The sequence below is a fragment of the Crocuta crocuta genome, unplaced genomic scaffold, assembly GCF_008692635.1.
Source record: "Crocuta crocuta isolate KB4526 unplaced genomic scaffold, BGI_CrCroc_1.0 scaffold45, whole genome shotgun sequence".
Lineage (NCBI taxonomy): Eukaryota > Metazoa > Chordata > Mammalia > Carnivora > Hyaenidae > Crocuta > Crocuta crocuta.
This window is the reverse complement of record NW_027530544.1, coordinates 4,939,729-4,958,287: the sequence shown is the minus strand read 5'-3', so window position 1 is coordinate 4,958,287 and position 18,559 is coordinate 4,939,729. Positions and strand designations below refer to the sequence as shown.

General features: G+C 37.0%; 1 protein-coding gene across 2 annotated transcripts in view; it reads left to right on the top strand.

Annotated features, from left to right (window-relative positions):
• Positions 1-16,567, top strand: part of UBXN7 (UBX domain protein 7) — a 60,682-nt gene extending 44,115 nt beyond the window's left edge. For both annotated transcript variants that reach the window (XM_077767684.1, XM_077767683.1), the window contains 3 exons: positions 6,379-6,772; positions 6,900-6,979; positions 8,568-16,567. In XM_077767684.1, the coding sequence (XP_077623810.1) occupies positions 6,379-6,772; positions 6,900-6,979; positions 8,568-8,729 (636 nt within the window). In that variant the 3' untranslated portion in view covers positions 8,730-16,567. The remainder of the gene's footprint in view (positions 1-6,378; positions 6,773-6,899; positions 6,980-8,567) is intronic.
• Positions 16,568-18,559: the final 1,992 nt, after the last annotated feature.

Here is an 18,559-nt window from a genome sequence, read left to right as displayed (position 1 = left end):
TTTCCCCTTAGAGTTTTATTTAGGTAGATACAGTAGTACAAAACTAAAACATTGTTTCAACTTTTTTTGTTTGTTTTTTTCATTATTCAGAGAAGTTTTGCTTAGGTAGAATTCTTTTTTAAGGCAAATGAAACCCAGAGAGTCTTAATAATTGCCCTAAGAGAGTTTCTTATCTTTTGCAGTCATACCTAAGGCTGATATTTTCAAAAACCAGAGCCTGAGCTTATGAGTTGCTGAATTACAACAACATGAATTAACAATTTCACCAGGTCTCTTATCAAAAGTAAGGCGTTTAGTGGGAAAGAATGGGACCATTATATTGGACGAATACACAGATATGGTTTGGGTGACCAGCACCTCAGACCCCACTTTTCGCACCAAATTCTCTGAATGTTACAAATATTGATCAACTGTGTACAAAAAAACAAAAACAAAAACACCCAAAAAACCACCAGCAGATAATGACTTAAACAAGGAAGATCCTACTTTGCTCAAAAAGAAGTTGAGGCAGACAGTCTAGAATGTGACTCCTGTGGATGTCATCAAGAAACCAGATTCCTCCTTTTCCTCCCACCCAACCCCCATCCTTAGTATTGGCTTTTGTTCTTATGGTCACAGTATAGAACGTCTGCTCCCAAGTATATCCAAGCATGGACAAGGAAGATGGGGGTAGTGCCTCTATACAAAATTAAACAGCTACAGATAAGACTTCTGCTTATTTTAGCTGGACGTATTTTCTAGCACAAATACATTGAGGTTCTGTTAAGGAAGCAAAGAAGACTGGATGTGAGATAGGAAACTAGTAGTGTCTGTTATAGTGCCATTCTTTAAAATCAAGCTACATGGTACAGAATGTTGTTATCTACAGTCCATCTAAGCCATTGCATGTCATCTGGGCATATCTGTTTGCTTTTATGTGTGTGGTAAGTTAGCCTTAGGTTTATTTTATTTTTAAAAAGTTATAGCTATTTAAAAAAAAAAGATTTTAGGGGCGCCTGGGTAGCTCAGTCAGTTAAGCGTCCAACTTCAGCTTAGTTCATGATCTCACGGTTCATGGGCTCGAGCCCTGTGTCGGGCTCTGTGCTGAGAGCTAGCTCAGAGCCTGGAGCCTGTTTCAGATTCTGTATCTCCCTCTCTGACCATCCCCTGCTCACGCTGTCTCTGCTTCTCTCTCAAAAATAAATAAAAGATTAAAAAAATAAAATAAATTTAAAGAAAGATTTTATTCTTAAGTAATCTCTACACCAAACCTGGGGCTCAAAGTTACAACCCTGAGATCAAGAGTCACATGCTCTACCAATTGAGCCAGCCAGGTGTAAAAAAAAGTTACAGCTTAAAAAAATTTTTTTTTAATGTTTTTATTTATTTTTGAGGGAGAGAGACCGAGCATGAGCGGAGGAGGGGCAGAGAGCGAGGGAGACAGAATCTGAAGCAGGCTCCGGGTTCTGAGCTGTCAGCACAGAGGCCAATGTGGGGCTTGAATTCATGAACCGTGAGAACATAACCTGAGCCAAAGTTGGATGCTCAACTGACTGAGCCATCCAGGCGCCCCAGCTTTTTTTTTTTTTTTTTTTTTTAAGTTTATTTTTATTAGAGAGAGGAAGAGTGTGAGCGGGAGAGGGGCAAAGAGAGAGGAGGACTGAGGTATGAAGTGGGCTCTGTGTTGACAGTGGTGAGCCTGGTGTGGGGCTTGAACCCGTCAACTATGAGATCATGACCTGAGCCACCCAGGTGCCCCATAAAAAAAGTTAACAGCTTTATTGAAGTGCAGTTAATGTGCAATATTTAAAATGTATAATTTGCATATTTAAAAATGTATAATTTGCAGTTTTTGATATGAGGACCTTTTCAGATGCTTTTATGCTAGCTATTCAGATCTCTGGCTCATGTTTTTTATTGGGTTATATGTGTCTTAGTGGGTTGCAGGAGTTCCTTAGGTAAGCGTTTGTTGGGTATGTGGTTTCTTCCAGTCTGTTGCTTACTTACTCATTTCATTATAGTGTTTTGAAGAGCAAATTTAAAAAAATTTTTTTTTAATTTTTATTTTTGAGAGAGAGAAAGAGAGAGTGCGTGCAAGCGAGTGGAGGAGGGGCAGAGAGAGGGAGACACAAAATCTGAAGCAGGCTCCAGGCACTGAGCTGTCAGCACAGAGCCCGACGTGGGTCTTGAACCCACGAACTGCAACATCATGACCTGAGCCATAGTCAGATGCTTAACCGACTGAGCCACCCAGGTGCCCCTTGAAGAGCAAATTTTAAATTTTTCATGAAATCCAATTTATCAACTTTTGTACTTTGTGCTTTTTGTCTCTTTATCTAAGAAATCTTAGCCTAACCCAAGATTTTATCCCATTTTTAAAAATATTTTAGCTCTTAAGTTAGTGATCCATTTTGAATGAAGTTTTGTATATGATGTCAGGATAGGGTTGAGTTGGGGCTTTTTGTCTGTCTGCATATGGCTGTATACTTGTTCCAGCACCATTTGTTGAAAACATTATCCTTTTTCCGTTGAATTGCCCTTTGTACCTTTGTCAAAAAATGATAATATGTGTGGGTTTATGGACTCTTATTCCAGTGATTGAGATGTCTGTCTTTATACCAACATTTGCTGTCTTAGTGATACTAAAGCTTTGTAAGTCTCAAAATTGCATGGTTAGTTGTTTGGTTATTTCAGATCCTTTGTGTTAATTTTTTGAGGAACCTCCATACTGTTCCAGAGTGGGGTGCACCAGTTTGCATTCCCACCAATAGTGTAAAAGTGTTCCCCTTTCTCTGCATCCTCGCCAACATCTGTTGTTTCCTGAGTTGTTAATTTTCGCCACTCTGACAGGTATGAGGTCGTACCTCATTGTGATTTTGATTTACATTTCCCTGATGATGAGTGATGTTGAGCATCTTTTCATGTGTCTGTTAGCCATCTAGATGTCTTCTTTGGAAAAGTGTCGATTCATGTCTTCTGCCCATTTCTTTACTGGATTATTTGTTTTTGGGTGTTGAGTTTGTTATGTTCTTTATAGATTTTGAATACTAACCCTTTATTCAGTATGTCATTTGCAAATATCTTCTCCCATTCCATTGGTTGCCTTTTAGCAAGGGAAGCTGCTGGGAATTTGATTGGATTTGCATTGGCTTTATGGATCATTTTGGAGAGAATTGACCTCTTGACAATATTGAGTATTCAGATCCATGAAAATGTATCTCTATTTAAGTCTTAAATTTCTCTCAACAATATTTTACAGTTTTTGTATATTGACCTTGTAGCCTGAAGCCTTGCTAAATTTACTTACTAGTTCTAGTAGCTTTTCTGTAGATCCCTTAGAATTTTCTATATAGATGGTCGTGTTGCCAGCAAATAAAGACTTATTTTACTTTCTCTTTCCAGTCTCGATGCCTTTTCTTTTTCTTAGCTAGACATCCGTACCTTGCTTCTGATGATGGGGTGAAAGGTATTCACTTTTTCACCATTAACTTTGATGTTAGCTGTATATTTGTAATGGATACAGTTGATTTGCTAAAATTCTGTCAAGAATTCTTGGGACTGTATGTTCATAAGGAATATTGGTTTGTAGTTTCTTTGTCATTTGTTTTGTTTTCCTTGTAATGTCTTCTTTTGGTTTTGGTATTAGGTTAATGCCGGCCTTACAGTGAATTGGGAAGTGTTTTTTCTGCTTCTGTTTTCAGGAAGAATTTGTGTAAAACTGATAATTTCTTCCTTAGTGTTTGATGACATTCACCAGTAAAGCTGCCTGGGTCCAGAGCTTTCTTTGTGGGAAGTTTTAAACTACAGATTCAGTTTATTAATAGATGTAGGACTACTCAAGTATCTACTTCGTCTTTAATGAACTTATTTTTAGTAGGTTTTGTCTTTCTAGGGCTTTGTCCATTTTACTTGAGGGTTTGAATATATTGACATAAAACTGTCCATTATATTTCCTTGTTACTCCCTTTAATGACTGTAGTCTGTGGTGACTGTTATTCATCCTTAACAATCCTGTTAATCCCAAATTATTGGTAATTTGTAGCTTCTTTTTCCTGACAATCTGGTTAGAGGCTTATCAGTTTCGTTGGTTTTAAACAACGTGCTTTTGGTTTTAATGATTTTTCTTTTGTTTTCTGGGTTGTTGATTTCTGTCCTTTCTCTTTCCTTCTCTGCAGTTTCAGTTTAATTTCATTTTCTTTTTCTGTGTGGGTACTTTTTTTAATTTAAGATGGAAACTTAGTCATTAATTTCAGACTTTTCTATGACATGTGTTGAGTTCTGTAATTTCTCTGTAAGTGCTTCTTGAGCTCCATATCAATTTTTTAGCTGGATGTGTTTTCTTTTATAGACATGATTAGGATTCTGTAAGTAAGGAAACAGAATGGATATTGGATAGGAAGTCACTAGGGCATGCCAAGTAGACAGGCTTTAAAATCAAACTGGCCTGTTGTGCAAAGTCATTATTATGAACCTACAAACCCCTTAAAAGGCATTGCAGGTCACATACTTGCCCTTTTTTGGTGGTAGATTGCCTTAAATTTATTTAACATTTTTTCCTTAATTTCTTTGCTATATGATACAAAAGCCAAAATGAGGTTCCTTTAGTTTTTTGTTAGTGACCCCATATATTTTTTACCTTTTTATTTTGGAAAATTTTAAGCATATTCATAAGTAGGATTTATTGAGCCTGTATGTATCCATTTACTAATTTCAGTAATTCTTGCATGTGGCCAGTCTTGTTTCATTTCTAGTCCATCCTATTCACATTATTTTGAAACAAATCTCAGAGTTCATTGTTTATTCATTAATGCTTTGGCATGTATCTTTAAAAGATAAAGGCTCTATTCTTTTTGAAACACAATCACAATAGCAGTAACACATTGTTAGAAACTTAACAGCAATTCCTTAATATCATGAGATGTCTACTGTTCAACTTAAAAAATTTACAAAATTTTCATACCTTATAATTTTTTTTTTTTAATGATTTGAGTTAGAGTCTAAGTAAGTTCCATTCAGACAACCCGTATTTTGTGACTCAATCTGTTTAGTGATATTTGTGACAGAACTTTTACAAAACTAGGGGGAAACTGTTGAAATTTGCATTTCTCATGATCATAGTGAAAACCATTGTAAATGAGCTTGGGAAAATATCGTTGTTTTTCCCTATTTATTATATGTTGTTTTATTTTGGTTCAAATGTTACAGATCTCTTAGTTTTTTTTTACAAAATGATGATTACTGAGTTATTGTTATCCTCTCTGTGTCAAAGCAGTGCTAGTTGAAGAATATAGTAATGAGCAAGGTAGACATCCTTTTCTGTATTGAATATTTTAAAAAAAAATTTTTTTAATGTTTATTTTTGAGAGAGAGACAGAGCATGAGCAGGGGACGGGCAGAGAGAGGAGACAGAATCTGAAGCAGGCTCCAGGCTCTGAGCTGTCAGCACAGAGCCTGATGCAGGGCTCACACTCACGAACTGTGAGATTATGACCTAGGCTGAAGTCAGACACTTAACCAACTGAGCCACCCAGGTGCCCCATGTATTGAATATTTCAAAAACTAGTGTTTTGGCCTTATATTTAAAACCTTAATTCTTGTATTTCTCTGTGCCAGGAATAAATCCTTTTCTTGATTTTATTAATTTTGTTTGTTTGTTTATTTTTTTTGACATTTATAAGTTTTATTATTAAATAGGACAAATCATCCCACCTTATTCTTTTTTTTTTAGAATATGAATGGTAATTTATTTATTTATTTATTTATTTATTTTTTACAAATAGTTTATTGTCAAATTAGTTTCCACATAACACTCAGTGCTCATCCCCACAAGTGTCCTCCTCCATGCCCATCCCTCCTCCCCCCCACATCCATCAGTCCTCAGTTTTTGTCAGCATTCAAGATTGATTTTATTAATTTTGATGTGAACAAAACTTGTGCTTGCAACACCATTGTGCCAGGTCGTGGGACAGTTTTTATTTTTGTTTTTAAAATATACATTCCCAATCTGGAAATAGGCCAACAAATTTATCAACCTGAAACACAAAGAGAAAAAAATGAAAAAGAAAAGAAAAACAGAATAAAACATTTAAGAACTGTAGGACACTAACAAAAGTTACAATATAGCTGAATGTGATGGGGTCCACCTTAGACTTTCAAGCAATAGAATGTTTTGCAATAGAATAAAATTTTGATGACTTTAAGAAAAATATATACATTCCCTCTTGACTATGTAAGACAGAGTTGTTGCACTTAAATAGCTTAAAATTTAGTAAAGAGAAATATTCAGAAAATAATATTGGCAAGCTGTTACATTTCTTGTGTTCTGTTTGGCTTTATCTATTGTTGGGTTTAACTGTTTTCTTTTTCTTTCCACCCATGTTTTATGACTGCAACTTGCAGGAGAGCCTTATAGATGCAAGTGAAGACAGCCAGCTAGAAGCTGCCATCAGAGCCTCCTTGCAAGAGACACACTTTGATTCAACACAGACAAAACAGGATAGCCGTTCAGATGAAGAATCTGAATCTGAACTTTTTTCTGGCAGTGAGGAGTTCATATCCGTTTGTGGCTCTGATGAAGAAGAGGAGATAGAGAATCTTGCTAAGTCCAGAAAATCTCCCCATAAAGATTTGGGGCATAGAAAAGAGGAGAATAGAAGGCCGCTGACTGAGACCCCAGCCAGAACTGAGCCAGGAACAGCCACAAACCACCAAGGATTGCCAGCTGTGGATTCAGAAATACTGGAGATGTCACCGGAAAAATCAGATGGAATAGTGGAGGGCATAGATGTAAATGGTGAGTTACGTTCTAGACCTGCTTTACTTAAAACTTGAATGATACTGAAGAGATTTGTATATTTGTTTAAATTAATCTTCTGTCTTAAGCTGTTGTGTATATATATATTTTTAAACCCTTCCTTTAGGACCAAAAGCACAGCTGATGTTGCGGTATCCAGATGGAAAAAGGGAACAGATCACTCTTCCAGAGCAAGCTAAACTGCTAGTAAGTACATCTAATTGGAAGTGTTTACTTGAAGCAGAGAAACTAATTGATTGGCATAATTGGCTTTATGAGTCTTTGAAATAGATGGTATTTAGTCTGGCCTCTAACTGGAAACTTAAGTGTGGTGAATCTTTTTTTTTTTTAATGTTTTATTTGTTTCTAGGAGAGAGAGAGAGAGAGTGTGAGCAGGGGAGGGTCAGAGAGAGAGGGAGTCACAGACTGAAACAGGCTCCAGGCTCTGAGCTGGCAGTCAGCACAGAGCCCGACGTGGGGCTCGAACCCACGAACCGCGAGATCATGACCTAAGCGAAAGTCGGACGCTTAACCGACTAAGCCACCCAGGCGCCCCGTAGTGTGGTGAATCTTAATTCTAATACTTTATTTCCTTCTTAAATTATCTTAGGCAAGTTACATAGGGTCTCTCCAGTCAAGGATTTTCTATTCCATGACTGCATAGGATAGAAACCCAACTGAAATAATTACCTGGAAAAAGGGTGTGGGGTGGTTATTTTGAACATTATAGTGGGACTCTTAGGATTCCTAGTAGCTGAAACTGCAAAGGGGTTAAGAACCAAGATTGTTTTTCTGTGTGTCTCTCATGGGGCTTGTTTTCTTTCCCTCTTGTGATTTTCTGCTTCACACCATTCTCTCTCTCTATACTGGTGGTTTTTATTTACCTCTCAGCTTATACATGGCTGAGATCATAGTGATCATATGTGATGCTGAGGGCCTTTTCCTCTGAAGTGCACAGCTAATAGGTCTTTCCTCTGTGTTGTCTAACCCCTGGGAAAGAGAATAGGTCTGACTGACTTAGCCTACCCTGAGTGAATCCGCCTTAGGTCACGTGTCCATACCTAGCTGCTTGCTGCAGTGGGAGATAGTTAATTTGATTCTTCAAGACTCTGAGTACAAGTAGGCTGTGGCCGCTGGTGTTGATACCCAGAACTATCACTCTGGTCTAACATTTGGAAGGGAATGGGAGATGAGATGGTGGACAGAGCAAGTATAGATCAGTTTTTTGAGAAGTTTGGTTGTGAAGCTAGTGGGAGAATGGGCAATAATCAGAGGGAGAAAAATGATTGAAGGAAGGACTGAACATGTTGAAATCTGATAAGAAGCATATGTAGAGAAGGAGATGTTGAAGATACTTACAAAAGGGAATATTCTATAGTGGCACGGTTTCTAAAAAGGCAAGAAGGGATTCAGTGCACAGGAGGCAAGATTGTCTGTAGGTAGACTGAAGGACATATCTTCTCTGATAAAAAGAAGGAAAGAAATTGATAAAATGTTTAAAAAGAGGACCGCAGTTTTACAAATAGAAATTGGGTTTATTGGGGAAGCAAACATTATCCTGTATATTTTAGTATCTCTTAATGACCCTAAATTATTTGATACAGGTTTATTATTTCCCCATCTAAAGAGTTATATAGGCCCTTCCATAGGGGTAATCTTTGGTTATGTGAAAGAATAACTTTATCTTCAAATGTCTCATCTGATAGGATAAAAATGAATATAGGATATTTAATTCCTTAATATATTCTTTCTTTTTATTTCCATCTAACAGCTTTGTCTCTCTTGTTTTTCATAGGCTTTGGTGAAGCACGTCCAGTCTAAAGGATATCCAAATGAACGTTTTGAACTTCTCACCAACTTCCCTCGAAGGAAACTCTCTCATCTGGACTATGACATTACATTACAAGAGGCAGGCCTTTGTCCTCAAGAGACTGTCTTTGTACAGGAAAGAAATTAACATCATGGCCTGACCTCTCTCAGCTTACCCCTTTTTTCCCTTTTCCTGTGAGATACCATGTCATTAAGTATGCGTTTTGGCTCATAGGACCATAGAGCCAAAATTGGGCAAGCAAGTCACCTGCCTTCTCTTTTATTTCTTGCTCTCTCCTATATTCAGTCTCTTCCCCTACTCTACCCCCTTTTCACTCCTCTTCTGTTTTCTTCTTTTGCCTATTATTCTTTCTTTCTTACCTAATCTGGTGACCAAATGGAAGTGTAAGAATTAGACCTCCTAGTACTGGCAGCAGGAAATGTGTGTTCCAATAAGTGGTCTCTTGCATGGCACTTTTTTGGGATCAAGTGATAATGTTACTCCTCGGGCTCCTTTAGTAAAGGAATGGCTAGATTCAGAATAAAAACAACCTCCTTTTTTTGTAAGCCCCATTTTGGATAGGGAAAAGAAATTCTATAGCACTTTGTTGTTCCTGTAAGAAATATCACATAACAAAATATCCAGGCTTTTGTTTACATGGAAAAAGCATCTGTTATAATTATTGTTCATTATATTTAAGTTTTTTTTCAAAAGATTCCCATGTTCCCACTTAAAATTATTTCCATGATATGTGTTATTGGCAGATTGAGTGTTAAATGTAGGGTGAATGGCATGGAGTGGCTTTCAATATCCTAGCCTGAAACAGCTTTCTTCATTATTACTTTATAAACTGTATTGATCCTGCTAGTCCTGGAACGAACGTTTAGTGAGGCAGTTTTGGTGACTAGGATAGGAAGGTGCTTGCTGTTTTTGACAGTACGGCATATTAGTTCCTTTGACCCTTCCATTATTTGGGTCCACAAGTGATCTATAGGAAGGCAGCTGTTCAATTAATCATGCAGTACAGTGGCTTGTGGTTGTAACCACTATGGTTATTGATTGTCCTATGTGCTTTAAGGCATACTTATGTATGTCCCGGGGGGTGGGGGGGAGAAAAAGATGCAGCTGAGAGTTGCTAACCATGTTCCTACGGTTAGAAAGAATGATTCATTTTTTTACCCCTGGTTGGAACAATTTCTAAAAGGCTCTGGTGACTGAATGAGCTTAATTCCTCTACTGTTTTCTTGCAAAAGTTATCAAAACTGAAAGCCTCTCTAAGGCGAAGACCTTTAAATTCAGTTTATAAGACAATATTTAGTAAGGGAGGTGAAGAAGGTTACCGGTAATCTTCAGATGTTGTGGGATTCTTCTGCCAACAAAAGCCACATTCAGACTTAGTTGGTGAAAGCTTTTTTCGGTATTATTTAGAAGAGACCATCTTGAATCTATGTAATACTGTCTGACTTATCACCTTCACCATATGCTCAATTCTTACTTTGAGCTTTAAATAGAGTCCTCTGAAGGGGTAGTAGTGATTCTGGTGGCAAAATCAGAACTTTAACTTGTTCTATAGAATGGACCTATTTTGTCAATTGGGGATTTGGATTGATTGATTCTTCTACTTGAGGAACATAAATTGTTATTGCTCAGAGACCTTTAGTTTCCATCTATTTTAAGATCATTCTCTTGGCAAGTTGGGGATTAAGAAAAAGATGCTTATTGTGTTGCTAGTACACAATTAGAGAATATGGTTTCTAATGGTTGGATTTTGAGGGACCCTTCCTAAAGAATGAGTTATGTATCTCCTCAAGGAAATCATGGAAAATTTTGTTTATTCTTCAGTGAGTCCTTTTGAATTAATGTTCTTACATTTTTTTCTAAGTCTGTGTAAGTGCTTATGTATAAGTATATAATTGTATAAATATTTATAAATATATTTATATAATTACAATTTCATTTATATCTTGAGTCAAAGTTCTCTCTTTAGATTGGTGACTGAGTAATACCATTTTGGTGTTTTTCTCTTAGGCTCTCGAGGCTAACTAGCAGCTTCTCATTTATTGAGGAAACATGGTTTTCATGTTAATTCCTCAATTGTATCTCTGAACTTGGATAATATACTTGCTATCTGAGGAATAGAGCTATATACTAGCAAAGGTGCAGTAGAAGGTTAGAAAACTATTGGTAGTAGACAAAGTCAGAAATTAAAAATTCAGGGAGGCACAGGGTAAGAACTGAGGGTATGCCCAGCTTTGGTGCTGTGTTGGCACCCATCTCCACTCTCAGCAAAGTCACAGCTAAAGTCCAAATCTGTCAAAAATGTGAAGTCAAGAATTTTCCCTGTGGGACTCTGTTTCATTCTTTTACTTACTAACTTCTCTTTATAAAATGTATCTCAAGAACCTGAGACATGTTCATTAATGATAGGTTGTAGTTCTTTTTGATGAGGTCAGCCGTGGCATATCCATTTATGACAAACCAAAGTGACTTTTTCAATTTGGATAACTGTGAGATGACCGAGTATATATAAAGTGATTTTAAGTAAGCATATCAAAGACTTAGGGCATGAGATACTGATCCAACTTAGATACAGTGGTGTTTTTAGAGTCCAAGATGTAGAGGATTTTATTTTATTTTGAGGCAGAAGTGTAATTATCCTGGGCTTGATACAGAAGCCCATGGGGGAGGGATTATGGATTGTACATGGGAAGAGTAAGTAAAAGAGGAGTACTGCTTCGCTCATGAACTCCATTCACTAAAGGAGAATGCTTCCTCCATTTTGTCTTCTTTCCTCTGCAAATTCCTTTGTTCTTTGGAGGAAAGATTTTATTGAATACATTAAATGAGGCTAGTAAGACTAGTAAGATTAGTTAAAAATAGTCGTTCCTTACAGGTATTGGAAACAGCTCAAAAGAAAAGATGGGGAGAAAAAGGACAAGGTAGACTTTGAGAAGGACGAGAAACAAATATGGGGAAATTGAATGAGAGCTAGTGGGGGAAAAAGTGACAGGAAACATCTTTAGAATTTGATTTAGAAAGGAACCAGAGAAGAGAAAGAACAGAGGGAAGAACGGGGAACTAATTTTGAGTAACTAGCATGTGCTCGGTACTTTATGTGCATTTTCTCCTTTAATCTTCCTAAGAACTCTACAAAAATACACACTTTACCAATTTTGTAGACAGGAAGAATGTGAAGTCCATAGAACCTGTTCAAGATGTCACAGCTAGTAATTGGCAAAACCAAAATAGGCATCCAGGGTCCAGGCGTTTTTTACTCCCTTGCTGTAGTCTCCTACAACAGGAGAATCCACTAACCCAAAAGGTTATCTTCCTGTGTTTGGCTCTGTAAATGATCATTTCGTTTTGTTTCCTTTTAAAGCTTGTGGGATTTGCACTATGCCTATAAATTCTTACTTACGCCACTGTTTTTGAGGGACTGATTATTGCTTTTTAAAAATGCACTGATAAAAATGTGAAAGGAAAATATTTGGCATAATTTGCCAAGAATAAATGGAAAGATAAAAAATAATTTTATCTTTTTTAAACATTTTTTTGAAAAGATACAATTTTCTTTGTCCCGTCCATACCAGATTATTGAACTCTCTATGTGTATATTTTTAAATCTTCTATAAAATTGTACTTCCTTGACTCTAGAAGTCAACAAGTATTTATTGAGTCCTTAAGGTTGAAAATGTCTTGAAGTCTAATATCTGGTTTCTTCCTGTTTTATCCAGTTGGAAAGATACACTACACATGAGATAATTGAAGAACATGTAAATGTTTACCTTTCTGGGGCTGAACTATAATTACAATAAAAGTTTAGAAAAGGGAAAGACTTGGGTAGGCTTTCATTTAGGAAAGTCCACAAGAAACTAAAACTAAAAAGTGGCCAACACTGTAGCTCAAAGTTTTTGACTCTCCTGTATTCTTTTGTTCTACCTTTTGTAACTACTAGATTTAGGGGCACAATGTTTATCAGTGGTGTATACCCAGCATCCAAGTAGGGAAGGATTATTGATCTTAGGACTAAAGATTTTAGCTAGCAAGGATCTCACTTGGACACTTAGGAAAATACCAGAGGGAGCCACTAACAACTGGAAAATGAAGGGAAGATTTAATTTCTCTACCCAGGTACAAATGAAATGCATAAAGGGGCACTATAGATAGTCATGAGTACACTTAGGTAACAGCTCTGCTACTAATAGAGAATTGGACTGGATTAATAGTTCTGTTTTTTCCACATTAAAGGACACATTAAAGTTTGGCAGGGGTGGGGAATCATGTGGTTACATATTAATAACATTAAGACCATAGCTGGAGAAAATGTGCATATGAAATTACAGGCCCTTTGCAAAAACTCTAGGAGCCCACAGACTGTAGACCACTGAATTAGATTATCTCTGAAGTCCTTTCTACTCTAAAATTTTATGCTTCTAGTTTCTCTTTATTATATATTATCCCTAGGCTAATTAAAAGTTTACTTGTTAATCAGTTCTTTTGCTTTTTTTCTGTGTCCAGGTTTCATTTGCCCAATAACTTCATCTAACCCCACTGTGTGACTAAAATCTCCAAAAAGGAGAGTATCATAGTTCTAGATCTAGTTCATCTAGATCACCTAGATGATTCATCAATTTTAAAAACTTCATGCTGTGTTTAAAATCAGTGTTGACTATGACTAAAATGTAATTAGTGAGAACCAAGTATTTCACTGACACCAGAATTAAATTTTATTTTACCTGTGTGCTTAAAGCACTTTATTGGATGAACAAATGTTAGGAAATTGATTTGACTAAGTTGTAAAATTTATACTTGGTTTTAGCAGAAACAACTTTTTCAAGATCTAATTAGACCAACTTTTAAAAATATTTCTTATCCCACAAGAGTGTATGTCCATTATGTCATTCATATTCTCTCTCTCTCTCTCTCAATCTGGCCCTCTTTCACTTAACTACTCAATAGTAAATAATGGGTCGCAGGTTGCTGAATAAGTGATGGCTTGTGTAAAACTAAATGAGATAGGAAGAACCATCCCTACTGATGAACATGGCATTTTTCCAATAATACAAGCCTTGAAAAGGCTACTTAAAGACAGCTGTGTCCTATGATTATTCAACTTCATTGATTTGCCTTGCATAGCATATCAATTATTGTCTTGCCTTGACACTTAGTATTGCATTGTACACAGTTTAGAGTAGTGGCAAGAATGTTCTTTAGTACAGAAAATAACCAACAGAGAATACCAAGGCACCACTATCTTGATTTCTCTTGTTACGTAGAAATTTGGTATTTCAGTGCTGGTTGTTTTGGTCTTTGACTCAACCTGTGTGTCGATTCTGCTAAAGAGTTTAGAATCAAGACTATTTTTAATAGAGATTATGATGACTTTGATTGTTTTCCCATGAAGTGATCTTGTGATTAAATTATTAGATGTTACACGAAGGCCGTTAATTAGAAAATCTTTTGATCCTACTTTCTCTTTTACTTTTCCATTCTCTAGTCTCAATTTTTTGGACATGCATTCACTGAAAATTAGTCATGACTTTTAATGAAATTAGCTATGCTTAAGAAGTTCCATTTCCAAGTTTGAATATGTAACATTTTAAATTTTCTTTCATAAATTTAATATATAAGGGAAGAATTTGAAGCAAATGGTTTTGTAGCTCATTTTCTCTCTGTACCTTAGAATTCTCTTATTCCGTATATAGAATGGCTAGCTCCATGATACCCATTTCCCCTTCTTTGTCCTACAGAATGCTTTGTACTGCTTAGAATCTCAGTCATTCTTATAAACATGATAATTTTTGGTTCAAGCATTTATTTGCTATATGATCTCAGAGGTGAGCAGTCCAATATGAACTACTTCAATAAAACAATTAAGCATTTCTGAAAAGCATTTTCAAGAGATAACCAGATTTACTTGGATTAGAGATACAAATCCAATGGTAGCATTTTGCCTGAACAATCAATCCCACATTAATCTCTTAATATGGGAAGTTGCCTTCTTGTACTTAATTCTGTGGCAACAAACAGCAAGTTTTTATTGTCTGGTATTTCCTATATACAGACCAAAATGCCCTAAGATTTTATCTTACAGGGTCACTTGAGTCTTCTATTAGGAAGAATAGTCAGACTACGCTGGACTGAACATAAAAATTTTATCTGCATCAACACAAGTTATTAATCTAACTGGGCTGCCATGAATCATTCATTTATTAGATGTAAATAGATAAAATGGGAGACATTTCAAATCATTGGATAAATTCTGACCTGGAATTGAATTCTTCTCTTAAAATCTTTTATTTGCTTTTTTCATAGACTCAGTATGAGCATCTTAACTAATAAGGGAGAGATTCTCGATCTGGAACTGTTTCCTGCCATTCTGCTTTTTTTCCCTTTTGTCAAGCTTGCTAGCTTTAGAAGAGTACATGTTACCAGGTTCTGTTTCAAGTTACTGACTTTGGAATGCTGATGCTCAACTGGGTATCTGAATGTTTTCAAAAAAAAATGGTTTTATAGTATGCTTTTCTTGGAGCTTCTGTGTTCTTAATGGAAAATATCAATAAATTATGTGATTCGAAATATAAATAGGTTTTTTTACCCTAATCATGTTCTTAACAATAACTTTTTGATGATCTATTGCCCTGTAAATTAAACCTCACATGAAGTTACTGTTGCCACCAGAAAATCCCCTTTTACCTGCTGCTAATTAGAATGAAAGTAGTATGTGATCTCCACTTTTTAGTCAATGAGTGTAGCAAGCTTGTAGTAGGGGCTGCTTTTCTTATCCATTTTGGGACTTGGGCCTTGTTACTTTCTTATGTTTATCCCTTCAGTGTTGGAAAGGCTGTTTAAAACTCTTGCTGGGAAACAAGACGGTAAAGCTATGATATAATCCTCTAGTCTTAGATATAGAGAAATGAGTACCAGTTGATGCTAACATGATACTTAGACTTTGAGGGGCTTTCATCCAAGCTTTGGCATGGATCTTTTATACACAATTTTTTCACTCCTTTAAAAATCTTTTCTAGAATGGGTTTCTTTTTGATTGTTAACAACTTCTAAGCATCTGGTGTCTTTTTTTTTTTTTTAACCCTTTAAGAAAAGTCCTTTTTCAAGTAGGTATTGATTGTTCCATGAATACTCTCAGGAGTGTTTGTAGGCTCTGTGCATGCTTTGTATGAGTTCAGTTTGAACAATGCGTTTTAAACATTTTTCACATCATTTCCCAAACCTCACTTCCCATCTTATTCAGAGAGGTTAATCAAGGAATGAAATTTGTTTGGGGAATAGGGATGGGGGTGGGTTGGGGACTTGAGTGAGGTCAGCTTGGGGTGTTTGCTTTAAAGTGTTTCTCAAGCAGTTCCTAACAGTATTTAGAGATTCCCTGGGAATCCTTATTCTGGACAAAGTGGTGGTCTTAGTGAGATTTGCATTTTTAATGCAGGACAGGCTCTAAATTTAATCTGTAGTGTAACTTTGTTATTGAATCCAAGAAGATCATGGACAGAGACAGTGCTCCGATTTTAGCATTTCTGGCAAGTGCTCCCTAAAAGGCACATAGAGTACTCAGTTTTCTGGGTTTTTAATCCCATGGTGCTAGGAGATATTTGTTCCTGCAGCTCTTCTCAAAAGTGGGAAGAAGGGTTTGGGACCAGTGAGCAAGGGGCACCTGGATCATCCACTAAACTTTTTTGTTCACGACACCCTAGAGACCCTCCTGTATATCTAAGCAAGTGATAATTAAGATGCTAGGGAAAGCCTTAAATTTGAAGATACATGGAGGTGGTAGAAAATCTAAACTTGGAGGAGGAGAAAAACATGCCATTAGATAAAGCGGAGCTGTGACTGCTGGCTAAGACTCCATGGAACTTCCACTTGCTCTAAAACCAGGGAAATCTTAGATAACTGGGTGTGGTATATCTATAGATACACATAGTCTATAGGTAATTAATTTCTAAAATGGGGGTCTTTCAGTTGGTGATCCTCTGGTTNCTTTTGCAGACATCATCTCACTGTGCTGAGAGAGGGACCAAACTCAAGGAAACCTCTGATCTATAAATTCAACTGCTGCATTTTTTATAAATACATGTAAATGTCCTGTTGTAATATTTGATCTTGGAAATAAAATCAAAAACTTTTCAGTATTAGTTTTTTGTTACTGTTTTTATGAGAAAAGACTGTAGATATTACTTTAATATCATCCGGGGTACAAAAGCTTGCCCTCATATTATCATGTTTAGCACACAGTATTTATTGACAAAGGTTGGTTCATAGTTGCATTGTCAAGGATAATGTTTGCTAGCTTCTCTGATGTTAGTAGTATGTTGAACATTTATGGTAAGTGCCGTATAAATGTTGGTCAAATTGTCGTGAAATCATTGGGTGAGCTAGCTTTTTAGGAAAGTAAGATCCTATAACTCAGTATTTGGGCAATTCAAGCATGTAGTCTTTGAGACCAGAAATAATGACTAAGGACTCAGTTTAAACAAGTAAAGGAAAAAAGGATTTCTAAATTATTGGGAGAAAAGCCAGGATACATGATTGTATTGTGTCATAGAAATTGAAGTCACTACCTAGCTCACAGTAACCCCAGGAACCAGTTTGTGCTATTTCCCTTGCTCTTAAGGAACTATTCCTCATCCCCATGCTTCAGCAACCTACCCTGATGGGACTTGCCATCTTCTTTCCAAGACTGGGTCTCCCTGGCCACATGGGTCAGCCAAGGGTTGGACATAAATATTAAACTGGATTGAGAGGGAATGTCTCCCATTCCTCCAGGCACAGAATACTTCTCCTTAACTAGCCTGACTGTGTGTCAAATAATAGAAATGTGGGGATGGACACAAGGCACAGCCCTGTCCTCAAGGAACTTACTTCCAGTTAATACAGACAAACTGAAAAATTGATTCAAGTACTGTGAAAAATAGAAAAGCCGTTAGAGAATTCTGCTTTAAATAAGCTGTTGGGGAGTTAACATTTAGGCTGAGACCTGAACGACGCAGAGAAGGTGGCCATGCCCAGAGTAGGAGGGAAACCTCCAAGCAGAACGACCACTGCAAGAGCAGGGGAGCAGGAAGGTTTCTGATGTACTTGAGGTATCAAGAAAAGGCAAATGCGTCTGGCATGTAGTGAGCAAAGGGAGTGGCCTAAAATGAGCGAGGTCATACAAGGCCTTAGTAGGCCCTGGTAAGGAGCTCAGATCATGTCCCAAGTGTAACGAGAAGACATTGTTATGTGGGCAGTGACTTGGAAGAGAGCCAGAAGAGAGACTGTCGCAGTGATCAAACTGCAAAATAGAGGTCACCTGGACCAGAGAGTGAGTGTGAACTGAGAAGCAGCGTATAGAAGTAGAAATGGAAAGACTTCCTGTCAGATTAGATGTGGAGGAATGACGGAAAGCGGGATAAAGAAATCAAGAATGACAAGAGTTTCTGGCAGGACGTGGTGTCGTTACTCCTACCTACGGATGCAGAAAGACATGATCAGGCAGGTTTGGTGGGGGATCATTTTGGACGTGTTCACTGTGATTCTTCCAAGGGTAGGAGTACTACAGGAAGTGGACATGTGAGCATGAAGCTTGGAGGAGAGGTGGACTGGAATTAGAGATCTGAAAAATCAGCATTATAGAGTTTAGTCCCATGAGAAAAAATGAGGTTGTCTAGGGAGAAAGTTAAAGCAGAGGGTCCAGAATCCAGGTCTGGAGATCACCCAACAGCAAGAGGCCCAGTCAAGGAGATGCAGCCAGTGAGAGAGGAGAAACACCAGAGTGAGGCCAAGGGAAACAAGAACAAGAATTTCAGAAAGGATGTAGAGGCCAACTAGGTCTAATTCTATCCTGGGGTCAAGTAAAAAGGACAATAAAGGGTTAGATGCAAAAAGTCACTGAGGAGACCAAGAAACAATCTCTGATGTTGGAAATAGAAGCCTAATTGGAGTGGATTGACGTTTGTAATATTTGTACACTAATGAAATAAAAA